The sequence below is a fragment of the Callorhinus ursinus genome, unplaced genomic scaffold (genome assembly GCF_003265705.2).
Source record: "Callorhinus ursinus isolate GAN/ISIS: 27379988/994484 unplaced genomic scaffold, GSC_fseal_2.0 scaffold36, whole genome shotgun sequence".
NCBI classification, from domain to species: Eukaryota; Metazoa; Chordata; class Mammalia; order Carnivora; family Otariidae; genus Callorhinus; species Callorhinus ursinus.
Genome location: NW_027397098.1, coordinates 15,465,236 through 15,478,436, shown reverse-complemented (window position 1 = coordinate 15,478,436; position 13,201 = coordinate 15,465,236). Strand labels below are relative to the sequence as shown.

The 13,201-nt window shown below is 39.6% G+C and overlaps 1 protein-coding gene across 2 annotated transcripts in view; it reads right to left on the bottom strand.

The window, feature by feature from the left end:
- Positions 1 to 6,298, bottom strand: part of LOC112810007 (La ribonucleoprotein 4B) — a 62,747-nt gene extending 56,449 nt beyond the window's left edge. For both annotated transcript variants that reach the window (XM_073879974.1, XM_025853444.1), the window contains exons 1-2: positions 6,164 to 6,298; positions 5,508 to 5,567 (exon numbers count right to left, since the gene is read on the bottom strand). In XM_073879974.1, the coding sequence (XP_073736075.1) occupies positions 5,508 to 5,567; positions 6,164 to 6,244 (141 nt within the window). In that variant the 5' untranslated portion in view covers positions 6,245 to 6,298. The remainder of the gene's footprint in view (positions 1 to 5,507; positions 5,568 to 6,163) is intronic.
- Between the last annotated feature and the right edge of the window lie 6,903 nt (positions 6,299 to 13,201).

The following is a 13,201-nucleotide window of genomic DNA, read 5'->3' as shown; positions in this document are numbered from 1 at the left end:
TTTCAATTTGCATTTTATTGGTTTAGGCAATGAAGTTTTACATTTGTGTAAAAATTACATGCATGAAGAGTTTATCAGTAGTTCCCTATTATTAGAAAAACAATTTAGTAACAACTTAGAAATTCTAAGTTCTCATTTAAAAGGTTACAAAAGGTTGAGCAAAATCATGAACTAATAAGCAGCTCCAAGCTTTCATTCCCCTTAGAAATATCAAGAGAACAACCAAAAGCGATGCCCAGATGGCTCAGTCCGTTAAGCATCTGCCTTCAGCTCAGGTCATGATACCAGGGTCCTGAACTGAGTCGGGCTCCCTGCTCAGCAGGGAGTCTGCTTCTCCCTCTCCCTCCACCTCTCCCCCCTGCTCATGCTTGCACTCTCGCTTGAGCGCTCTCTCTCTCACATAAATAAAATCTTTAAAAATAAAAAAAATTAAAAGTTTAAAATAAAAAAAGAACCATCTGAAGCCCACAAAAGCTAGGGTGAAACTCTTTGGGAAATCAGGGCAATCAAAAGCAGCCATGTATATGGGAAATTCCAAAAGCCACATCCAGGCAAGACAGATGCTCAAAACAGTCCTAAGAAGGCCTTAGGCTTTCACCTTGGGGTGATCCTCTAGTCTCTAAGCAAGCTGAGCTAATCAGGGAGTGACTGTCTCAGAACAGAGCCAGTCTATGAAGACTGGGAAAGGTAGCTGCATTCTCTCTCCTGTTTTCTTCGGGGAGGAGGGGGTCTGGACTGTCTGTTTCAGTTCATGGCATTACCAGAAATCTCTGTCAAAATATTAGCTGAACACAAGCTAAAGGAACAGAGGCTTCAATGAACACATATGACGAGGAACAGTCTTTACAAAAATAACTTGGCAAAGTCTCAAAAACAGTAAGACATACACATTACAAATAAAATCAAATGCCCAGTTCTTAGCAATAACAACAACAACAGCAAAAATCACAAGGTATACAAAGAAACAGAAAAACATGACTCATTCAAAGGAACAAAATTCACTATCCCCGAGAAAGCGCAGACATGGGACTTACTCCACAAACACTTTAAAACGTTTTTAAATATGCTCAAAGGGCAAAGGAAAAACATGGACAAGGAACTAACGTTAATCAGTTAGTTCATATATCATACGATATATGAACAAAATGAGAATACCAACAAAGAGATGGGTATTTATAAAAAGAACCAAAAAGAAATATTCTGGAGCTGAACAACAGTAGTTACTGAATTGAAAAATTCACTAGAGGGGTTCAACAGCAGACCTGGATAGGCAGAAGAACCAGGAAATTTGAACAGGGGACAAATGAAATTATCTAGAGGAGTAAAAAAATAAACAGAAAAGTGAGTGGAGCCTAAAGTGAGTGGACACCACCTATGTCCCATATGGACCAACACACTCATCGTGGGAGTCCCAGCAGAGAATATTTGAAGAAATAGTGGCCAAAAACTTCCCAATCATGACGAATATATAAATTTACAAATCCACAATCTCAATAAACTTCACCCAGGATAAACACAGAGACCCACCCAAGACACATTCCAATCAAACTGCTAAAAAACAATCTTGAAAGCAGCAAGAAAAAAGCTATTTGTCAGTTACAAGAGCTCTTCAGTAAGAGTATCAGCCAGTTCATCATCAGAAACATTCCAGGCTAAGAAGGCAGGACTGATATATTTAAAGCATTGAAAGAAAAAACCGTCCAGTGAGAATTCCTTACCTAGCAAAACTGTCCTTCAAAACTGAAGAAGAAATTAAAACATTCCCAAATAAAAGTTGAAATAGTTTTTTAACACCAGGTCTGCCCTGAAAGAAACGCTAAAGGAGTCCTTCAGGCTGAAATGAAAAAACATGACACAGTAATTCGCAGCTGTATGAAGACATAAAGCTCTCTGATAAAGGTGAATACATGGACAATTACAAAAACTATTATTGCTATTTTGATTTACTGCTCCACTTTTTATTTTCTACAAATTTAAAAGGCAAATGCCTAAAAATAATTATAAATCTATGTAATTGGGCATATAGTAATGAAGATGTAAATTTGTGACTCCAGTAACACAAAGGAGGGGGAGAATTTTACAGGGAGTACAGTTTTTGTGTGCTATTAAGGTTAAGTAGGACAATTTAAATTAGGCAGTTATAATTTTTGGATGTTATATGTAATTCCTATGGTAACCAGATACATGATTAGATAAAGATAAGTTTTTAGAATAAACAACTATCAATTATGCCATGCTGATAATGAAATTTTTCAACTTAGATAAAGTATGCCTTGCAAAGAAGTATCAATGAAGTACATTACACGGTTTCCTGCCCTTATGGGTCTTAAAACTCCTGAGAGAAAACTAAGACATTTGAAACATTTTTAAAAAACAATATAGAACATAATTTCTTAAATAAATTTTAATCAAATATCTAAGAAGTAATACAGGTGATTAGAAAAGGATGAACCAATGAAGAGAAAAGTTATAGCCAAAAATGCCCTTGCAGGACATAAAACCTGTCCAAGATAAGCAAAAAATTATAGAGGGAAAAAAAAGGATTAGAGTTGATTTTATTCCAAGCAATAACTCAATTACTTTTCAATTATATACCCCTAATCCATATTTATAATAGTTTTAATGGTCTTTTCCATATAATAAATTTATATAATAAGTAATAAAAGTTCAAACTTCAAACATCTCAGGCTCCAACCACTCCACTAAGGTCCAACTGGCCCCACCTGCCCACTTCACTGCTTGCTTGAATTTCTACCAGGTGGATTTCCCCTCCACAAACCTTTACCTCTCCAATTTTTTCCATCTCAATAAATGAAACCACTATCCATCAAGTTGTTCAACTATCCCTGATTTATCTTTCCCTCACCCCAACCTCTATATCCAATCCACAACTTGGTGTGGTTAAACCCACCTCCAAAATAATTTGAAATCCATTCATTCCTACTCTGACTCACCATCATCATTTCTAACCTTCATTCCTTAATAGTTTTCTATTTGCTTTCTTTGCTCACTACAATCTATTATATGTAAAAACATACTGAGGCCAAAATAATCTTCCTAAAATGTAGTCATGCTATTCCCCACCTAAAATCCTCCAGCTTTATCCCAAATGAATTTCATCCACTCAGAGACAATTCAAATAGGTTTTTGTTTGGGGTATTATTTTCTACTTGTTTCTTTTTTTAAATGAAATAACAGATACCCAAGAGGCAGTATCTCATCTTGAGTTTGGACTCAGAAGCCAGGTTTGCCTGGGTTCAAATCATGGTTCTGCCACTCTGTAGTTAAGTAACCTTGGAGAAATTACTCAAGCCTCTCTGGGTCTTAGCCTCCTCTAGCTAAAGATCAATTTTTTGATGCTCACTGACTGGCTAGGGTTGTAAAGCACTGCTAGTCAGTAGGGTTTTTTTGGGGGGTGGGTGGGGGCAGAAGGATATTATTAATTATCCAGTGGTAATATTAATATTACCATTGGGTAAATGCAAGGCTGCTCCTGAATTCTTCAGACATTTATCTGGGCATCACTATGGTAATTCTACTCACACCATATCCAGCTCAGGGGGAAGACTGAACCTTCGAGAGATTGCTTCCTGAATCAGCCTGCTAGACAGGCTCACTCGGCCAGAGAACACCTGCAGCCGCTAAACCAACGACCACACCCACACGCTCAGGCGCACCATGAATGATGCCAGCAAGAAAGATATTCAGAGCAATGCCATTTATAGTAGCAGGAAAGAAAGAACAATATAAATGCCCCCAAACCAAATGACTAAAGAACGACAGCACTGCAACATAAACAAAATACCACAACGGCAAGGACAGGGAGATGCATAGATGAAACTACGCCGCGTGGGAAGATGGGGTGAGGTGTATGTCTGCTGATTACAGCTACACAGAAATGTGTGTATTCTTTCATTTTCTGTAAAGATGCTCAAGTTTGTTGTAAATAAAGCTTTGTTAAAGGACACACACACACTCTAAGCCCAGATGTCTCTCAGGGTACCTTCCAGCTCTAGTACGTAATGATCTTATGAAAACCTAAGTATGCAACACCCTGTTAACACTGGCAAACAGCAGATCCACATTTTACAAAACCTCACATCAGAGACGGGATGTGCCTGAGGGACACCAGGGGTGCTAAAGATCAAGGCCGAACCAAAAACTTGCCACACAGGGTCTATTATAGGACGTTAACTCTTAAAAATGACAGAGCATGTGTAGGCAGTACTAGTTGCAAATTATTTCTGTATAGAAGTCCTGAATTCTGGCTTGAGTGTTTCAATTCTTTTCTAGATAGGTCTTATCTCAATAGTTATAAATAAAGTAATACAGGCAAAAAAAAAAAAACAAAAAACAAAGAGGGGCGCCCGGGTGGCTCAGTTGGTTGGGCGACTGCCTTTGGCTCAGGTCATGATCCTGGAGTCCCAGGATCGAGTCCCGAATCGGGCTCCCTTCTCAGCGAGGAGCCTGCTTCTCCCTCTGACCCTCCCCCCTCTCATGTACTCTCTCATTCTCGCTCTCTCAAATAAATAAATAAATCTTTCAAAAAAAAAAAAACCCCAAAGAATCCAAAATCTAGTTTCTATCCCTGCAGTAAGTTTTAAAAAGATGTCTGAATATTATGTTGGACTGTAAATCAACCATGGGGAGGAAGAAGATTGGTCCTAAAAAAAAATTTTTTTTTAATGATTTCTATAATTTCCCTCTTAGATTACTAAAGGTCTTATATTTGGATCTTAAATTACTTTAAATATTATAAAATTCATTTTAAAAATCAATGTAAAATACAATATGCAAAAAAACCCATATATAGTAACAACAATGAAATAATAGTTTGGAGGGAAACCTTCATTTTTAAAAAATTCTACCTTATTAAAAGAGGGGCAGCAATCCAATCCCTCCTTCAATTTCTATATGAACTGCTTGCAATTTGGGGGAAATTTACTATAAATTTTGTTAACATTACTTTAGGAGTTTTTCTTTTATTTTTTAAATTGTGCCAGGTTTACAAGATCACTTAGGAGACTGCCAAGCTAAGTGTGGAGTGGCTCCAAATGCACCTGACATATGCATATGCACATAAGCTAAAGACAGAGTTAAAAACCAATGTATCTCCATTTCCTTTTTCTTTCATTAACCACAGCCAAAATGTGAAACCAATTTTCTTAGTAAAAGCTTACTATGACTTGCGTACTTTAAAGAACACAGGCTTTCAAAATGTAGAGCTAATCATATACAGTCAACAGATTACCAGTGGACCATTAAGAACACTGTGGTAAGTATCCGACACTGAACGAACACGTGGCACACCCCCTCCGTAGAACCATACATGCAGCACACAGGTCAGAGGAGAACACACAGTGCTGAACACTTACACCCCACATGGGGCTCTCCCCCCACCATCACCCCCCTTAGTTGGAAACATCAACATTTTCTAATTTTGTTACAATAAATATTTGTTGTAAGGCAGTGTGAGCCTCAGCTGTGACCATCTGCAAGTGAATTACCTGACTCAAAGCTGGGATGGAGCTTGTCTGAGAAGTGGTTTGCGATATGGGACCATTCATCTGTAAAATTGAAAACATCAAACACACCATCATTACAATGTAAAGCAGCATTTTCAAACCACAGTAATTTACCAAAAACAAAACCCACTGAGAAAAAAACATTTTTACATGACAAAAAATATTCAGAACAATGTAGGAGCCTTGAAACCTAAAATATTATAAAATTCTGACCACCATATGCAAAACTGCTTGTAGTTTCAATGGGGAAAATTAATAAAAATCTGCTTTGCTTGATAGGGTAAAAATCTTAAAAGCAGTCAAAAAATTTTACAATCCTAGTTAATTCTTTAAATTCATACCAGTACAACAGGTATAATGTTATTACAGGATTTATAAATCACTGCATTCTTCTTAGTGATCTAAACTCCAAAAGCTTTTAGGTGTCCAGAGATATGTGTTTGTTCTCTCCCCTACTACTGACAGCTTCCTCTACTACTAAGCTACCCATAAACTTATTCAGAATGTAACACCTATATTTAGGTTGTGAGATACGCCAGAGTTACTACTTTGATTTACTTATTAAATCCAACACAGCATCTGTGATCAGAAGAGGAGAGTGAGGCACCAGGCCAATTCTGGCCTCGACCCACACTCACCAGATGAGCGCTGTCTTTCCCTTCCTGGACTCGCTGGCCCTGCGGTTCAGCCACGACCTTAGTGTCCTGATCAGAAGTCATGAGCTGTTTACTTTGTGGCTGCACTGGGAGAAGCTGAATGGCAACTGTAGAATGCTGTAAAACAATAAAAGACAATACATCAGTAACCTGAAGTACAGAATACAATGGCTTCTTAAAATTAAGTTACTAGGAAGTCTTAAAATTCTCAGGTTTTCCAGGACATGTGTTTATCCCTCTGGAGTCTAAGTAGCTTATCTATTTATTTACTTATTTATTTTTAATTTGGGCTCCACTCCCAGCTGGAGCCCAACACAGGGCTTGAACTCATGAACCTGAGATCAAGAGCCCAGGAGACATCAAGAGCCAGCTGCCCAACTGACTGAGTCACCCAGGCACCCCTGCAGTCTTAGTTTAAAGAAATCTACCCATAGGGGCACCTGGGTGGCTCAGTTGGTTAAGCGTCTGCCTTCAGCTCAGGTCATGATCCCAGGGTCCTGGGAAGGAGTCCCATGTCGGGGGGGGGGGGGGGGGGGGCCCCTGCTCAGGGGGGAGCCTGCTTCTCCCCCTCCCCACTGCTCGTTCTCTCTCGGTCTTAATAAACAAACCTTAAAAAAAAAAAAAAGGAATCTGCCCATAATTTACACCTTTCTACTAACCCAAGAATATACTAAGACTAGAAATCATGTGCTAACACATACAGACCCACTCATGTCCAGAAAACAGATTATAAAATTAATAGAACTCCAATCTGTGATTCGATGAATCTCAAATTCATATATAACATTTTGACCGGACCCATTAATTTTGTCCCAAGACAGTAGTTTTAAAGAGAAATAAACAGTAATTAGTTAAAAAGGAATCCCTTCAAAATCCTGACCCACACAAACCGAAAACCACCTCAAGACGGCAGGACCAGTGCTGCAAAGCAGGCTTTCCAAAGCATTGGCTCAGCTCAAGAGTTAGAGACTGAACTTCAAAAAAGAGATCTCATTTGATTTTCCCAAACAGCCTAAGTAATAACTCTTGTTCATGAGAGACAACAATATTCATGATTTCGTATGATCAGCATGAGAACCAGGGTTCCCAGGCACCCGGGGCTGACCTCTGGTGTTTCCCTCTTTCTGCAGCAAGCCGAGCTGCCTCACAGCACCACTAGGACTGGCTTTAATCCAGGTACCTCTCAGGCTCTTCTGAAAACACAGCATCCACATGCCAGAGACAGAGATTTAAAAGCTAGCTATTTCTGTCTCACAAGGTAACCACTGCAGGTTTTTAGTTTCTACGATGTGCTCCCTACTCTCAGTAACCTGCTTATGATAAATTCCCAAAACCCTTGTTAATGAAATAATCTGATGATCAAAGGTAATCTCATCCAACAGTCAACTCTATCATCAGCCACAAAAGCACAAAATCACTTCCGTGCTATTTGACAGGTTTGGCAATATAAACTGCTAGAAGAGAAGAAACCCTTGAAAACAAAATCAGTTTCACAGAGGTCAATGTCTTCCAAAAGACAGGATGAGTATCAGGTGTTAAACTGTACAAGTTTGCAATATGTGAAACTATCACAGAAACAGACATCGAGGGGCCCCTGAGTGGCTCAGTCGCTGAAGTGTCTGCCTTCGGCTCAGATCATGATCCCGGGCTCCCTGCTTCTCCCTCTCCCTCCACTCCCCCCCCACTTGGTTCTCTCTCTCTCTCTCTCAAATAATAAATAAATAAAACAAAGAAAGGAAGGGAGGGAGGAAGGGAGGGCGAGAGAGAGACAGAGAGAAACAAACAACTGGACATCGACTCTCCCCAAAAACCAAATCCAGAAAGTGAAGTCATGGGATGCTAACTAGACCGACAAGTCACAGAAGGTGTTACAGACACTTGTACCACTATGAACTTCTAGATTTGTAAGATTCTCAAAGAAAAACAACGTTTGGTTAAAAACAAAGTAAGACAGCCAAAAGGGGGAAATTCAGCTGTAAGAACCCTTTGTTAGAGCTACTACCTGTATTTTTTCAGTGATTCTGTGCCTCCTGAGAGAACCAGCAGCAAGGCCAGGAAGTGGTCTTGCAAAACAAACAAACAAACAAACAATATCCACACACCCAGGATGTGGTCTTACTACAAACTCAGAGCAAACAGGAGCACTGCAGATCACAGGGTGCGGACCGTTTGGACAAGCAGCCTGGCTTCCTCAACACCGCAGGACATAAGATGCACATACTGGCCAAACCATGGCTGTACTCGGCTTGTATGGCTTTATTTGATTCAAACAAACAACAATCAGGGAAGCAGTACCAATGGGATTATTGATGGTATCAAAGAATTACTGTATTTTCTAAGATGTGAGAATGATGCTGTGGTTATATTTAATTATTAAAAAAAGGCCTTATAGAGTTGCATATTGAAATATTTACAGGGGCAATAACACGATGTCTGGAATTTTCCTCAAAATAGTATGTGGGGTAGAGACGTAGCAGTTCGTATCTGTTCCCCTTGGAAGATGGGTATGGGGGTTCAGGATTCAATCCAGTCTACTCATGCATGCTTGAAATGTTCCATGACAAAAGGTTAAAAAAAGGCAGCACGGCGGTGTCCTAGTACAACAGACGCAGCAGGCCCGGTCTGTCCCAGGCCTCCTATGCACAAACAAGTAACTCTGACGTCACGCCACACGACCTCTCAATGACTGACCTAACGTGCACTGTTTTTCAGAAGTCCTACACCTGGAAAGAGGGCTTACTGATCTCCACCTCGTTTAAGCAGCACAAAAGGTACAGAGCTTAAAATCAGACTTTATCAAATGTCTGAATCTAAAATAAGGACAGAGTAGGATGATGCAACAACTGACAATAGTTCAATAAATAACAAAACCACCTTTTCATTACTCACTCAAGAGACCAAAACCACCCTGAGACTTACACCATTTAAACTACTGCCCTCAGGACTGGCCAAAGAGCAGGTCTCTAGGTTTTAAAGAGAAATATGCAAGGGGGGAGGGGGAGGATGAGAGGAATTTATCACCAAAACAAAGCATTTGCCAGTGTAAGACCTAGAAGTTTGAAAACCTGATGGTGTTCAGAGGAGCCTTCACAAAGCCTTCCTGAGCTGAACAAAAGGACTTATTTCCCTGGTTTGATTTCATCTCTCGATGTGAAAAGGCAGAGAGATGAAATCAAAGGGCCCTCCCTCTTGTCCTGTGGTCTCTATGCTAGACGGACATTTTTTAATTTTACCAAAGCTACACCTAAAAGTTTAATCGATCTTAAACACTTGGGAGAGCATGGTTCTCTCAGAGCTGTTTGTACAGAATCCTTTTCCCATATACCAGAAATGTCTGTTTCATAATGAAACATTCATTAAGGTCTCGGGGGTCCCACCTAGGACCTCCCGTGGCATTCAGCGGTCACTTCTCCAAGCTGCGACAAGCCCTCAGTCTTTGCTCCTCTTTTCTGGGCACTTCCAAGAGTGCCGGCTACCGCTTCTGTCACACAAACCCGGGCCACCTTGCCATGAAGGCAAGGGAGTCAGTGAGCACACCTGCAGTGGCAGCACAGAAGCAACAGGAAAGAAGGGAAGGGCTCTCACGGCCACAGGTGAGCAACGCGCAAAGCTTCTAAAGAACGAACGGGTAACAAACTCGTTAGGATCCACACACCACGCTGGTCACCTTTGGGGGTTCTCAGGGTACCAACTCACTTTTCCAAAGATTTCTAAAGGCAAACAGTCATCACTCTGCCTTTCCTGTATGACTACTGCTGCATAACCAAGTAGCTGGTCAGGGCGGGTTGCCCTCTATACAGGAGCCACAATTAATAAACAGTGAAAGACCAAATTAGAAAATCAAACTACCTGCAACATCTAATGAAATAACAGAGCAATAACCCCTGATGTCTGCTAAAGCCCGGTGGAGAGCTGATGTAGAACTTCATAATGGTTGGATCAGATGGACACTAAAGTGACTTCTCAATCCCCAACAAAAAAGTGGAACTAGGTGTTATATTCTTCTTGATGGGAGGAAAGAGCACCGTTTATCAAGTATTCTTGCCAAAAAAAGAACCCGTAGTTAATCAAATCTCTAGATCGGGCTCCCAATTTAAAGGAAATTCTGGGGCAATACATGTTAAATCACACCAACACAAAGCCATTAGCTAAATCCAAAATGTGGGGCATTCGAGATAGCCAGATGACCTCATTTCTGCAGCAAACTTAAGACATGGAAAAATGGGAGAGATTTTTATTGCCACAAAATACAAAAGTTTTAAGCAAAATAACCTTATGTAATGTGAGAACTGTATCTGGATTGAAATAAATTAACTTTAGAATGACATTTTTGACAGGAAAAATTGACTGTTGCCTAGGTAATAAAGGATATTATAGAATGATTGTTAATTCCATTGGGCGCAATCCAGGTGCTGCGTCTGTTTAAAGGTCTTATCTGGGAGACATAAACTAAAAGACAGATGACATTACATACCCAGAATTTGCTTTAAAATATGCTAACAATTTTTTTTTTTGGTAAATTTAAGAGAAGAAACAAAAACACAAGAATGCAGCAAGTGGCTGGCAGCTGAAGCCAGATGACGGGCACACAGAGGGCTGCTCCACCACCCACCCTCTCTACTTCTGTGGTTAAAAACTCCTACAATAAAAAGTAAGAAGAAAAATCTGACGAGGACTGGTGCAGTTACAGAGAAGAATGGCCAAGGTTATATGAAAAGACTATTTAAACACTCCTCACTTTTCAAACTATGTATTTGTGTAAGGTCAGATTTCCTTCTCATCCTTCAACCAAAATAACGTATCACTAACAGATCAAATGCAGAAACAGAGAATCCACCTGAAAGTCTATTAGACATTGAAATGATTTATAAAAATATAAAACAATGCCATTCTCATTAAATTATTTTTTGTTTTGGAAAAGATTGTTACCTTTTCAAGATTTTTATTTTTTTTTTAAAGATTTTATTTATTTGAGAGAGAGAGAATGAGAGACAGAGAGCACGAGAGGGAAGAGGGTCAGAGGGAGAAGCAGACTCCCTGCTGAGCAGGGAGCCCAATGTGGGACTCGATCCCGGGACTCCAGGATCATGACCTGAGCCGAAGGCAGTCGCTTAACCAACTGAGCCACCCAGGTGCCCGTTACCTTTTCATAACCAATGTTATTTATGTTACATGTAATGGCTTTGTTATTACTGCCAAAGAAAAATATCTTTTTAAATTTGAGTAATTTTTAATACAAATACACAGATAAGCCCTATAAACTAAAGTTCTTAAAGATCCTCAATAATGTTTCAAAGTGCAAAGAGGTCCCAAGACCACAATGTTTGAGAACCACCAACAGGAGACAAAACTAGTCCTGATGTACAGATGCCTGGTGTTCACGGAGAGGAGACACCCTATGTTCACGGATGGGAAGACATGGTATTCTGATGGCAACACTCCCCACACATCTACAGAGTCAATGCAATCCCTATCAAAATCTCCCCTGCCTTTTCTGCAGAAATTGATGAGCTGATTCTAAAATTCCTATGGTAATGCAAGGGACCCAGAATAGCCAAGTAATCTTGCAAAGGATAAAGTTGGAAGACTCACACTTCCTAATTTCAAAACTTACTACAAAACTCTAACAATTAAGACAGTGTGGTACTGGCATAAGGAGAGACATACAGATCAACAGACAGAATTGAGAGCCCAGAAATAAACCCTCACATTCATGGCCAGTTAATTTTCAAATTGGTACCAAGACCATTTGATGGGGAAAGAAAACTCTTTTCAACAAATGGTGCTGGAAAAACTGGATATCTACATGCAAAAGTATGAAGGTGGACCTCTATATCGCTCTATTTATAAAAATTAATTCAAAATGGATCAAACACCTAAATATGTAGCACCTGCCCGGTTCAGTGGGTGGAGCACGTAACTCTTGATCGCAGGGTTGTGAGCCCCACGCTGGGTATAGAGATTACTAAAGAGTAAAATAAAAAAAATTTAAAAAACCCCACCTAAATATAAGAGCTAGAACAACAAAACTCAGAAGAAAACATAGGAGTAAATCGTGAGCCTGGATCAGGCAGTATCTTCTTAGACAGGACAACAAAACCACAAGCAACAGAAAAAAAAATAAATTGGTCTTCATCAAAATGAAAAACTTTTGGGCTTCAAAGCACACCACCAACAAAGTGAAAAGATAACCCAGAGAATGGAAAAAAATATTTGCAAATTACACACTTCATAAAGGATATGTGTATATATACAGAGAAAGAGAAGAGTGTGTTCCTAAAACTCAAGTATGAGAAAATAAGTAAAAAACTGGCAAAGAGTCTGAACTGACATTTTCCCAAAGACATACAAATGGCCAATAAGTACATGAAAAGATGCTCAACATCATTAGTCATTAGGGAAATGCAAATCAAAACATGAAATACCACTTCAAACTCACTGGAATGGATATAATCAAACACACAAATAACAAGTGTTGGCAAGGACTAAAGAACTGGACTCTTAATATACAGTGCTGGTGGGAATGTAAGCTGGCACAGCCACTCTGGTAAACAGCTGCAGATGTTGAACACAAAGTTATCATATGACCCAGCAATCCCACACCTAGGTACATACCCAAGAGGACAGAAAGCACAGATCATCACCAAAACTTGTCCGTGAATATTCACAGCAACATAATAGCCAAAAAGTGGAAATAACTCAAACAGTAAACTATTAGAGGTTAAGATCCTTATTTTCATACATGTGCTTGGCTTACTTCAGTGGACCTGAGAATAACAATGATAGAACCACAGTTTGAGAATTTGGTAATTTCTAAAACAATCAAAGATATCATTCTCCTGAACATGAATTTTTTTTCCTGCTTACAAGAGGGTGGTGTGTAAACACAGACGATTTGTTTGTGTATCAGAAATCCAAAAAGGGAAAGTATTAGCATTTGGATCTCTGTTATGCAATGATTACTCTAAGTGCTTTACAGGTTACTGAGTCAACTTCAATTCTCTTAGTGAGGTCTCCTGC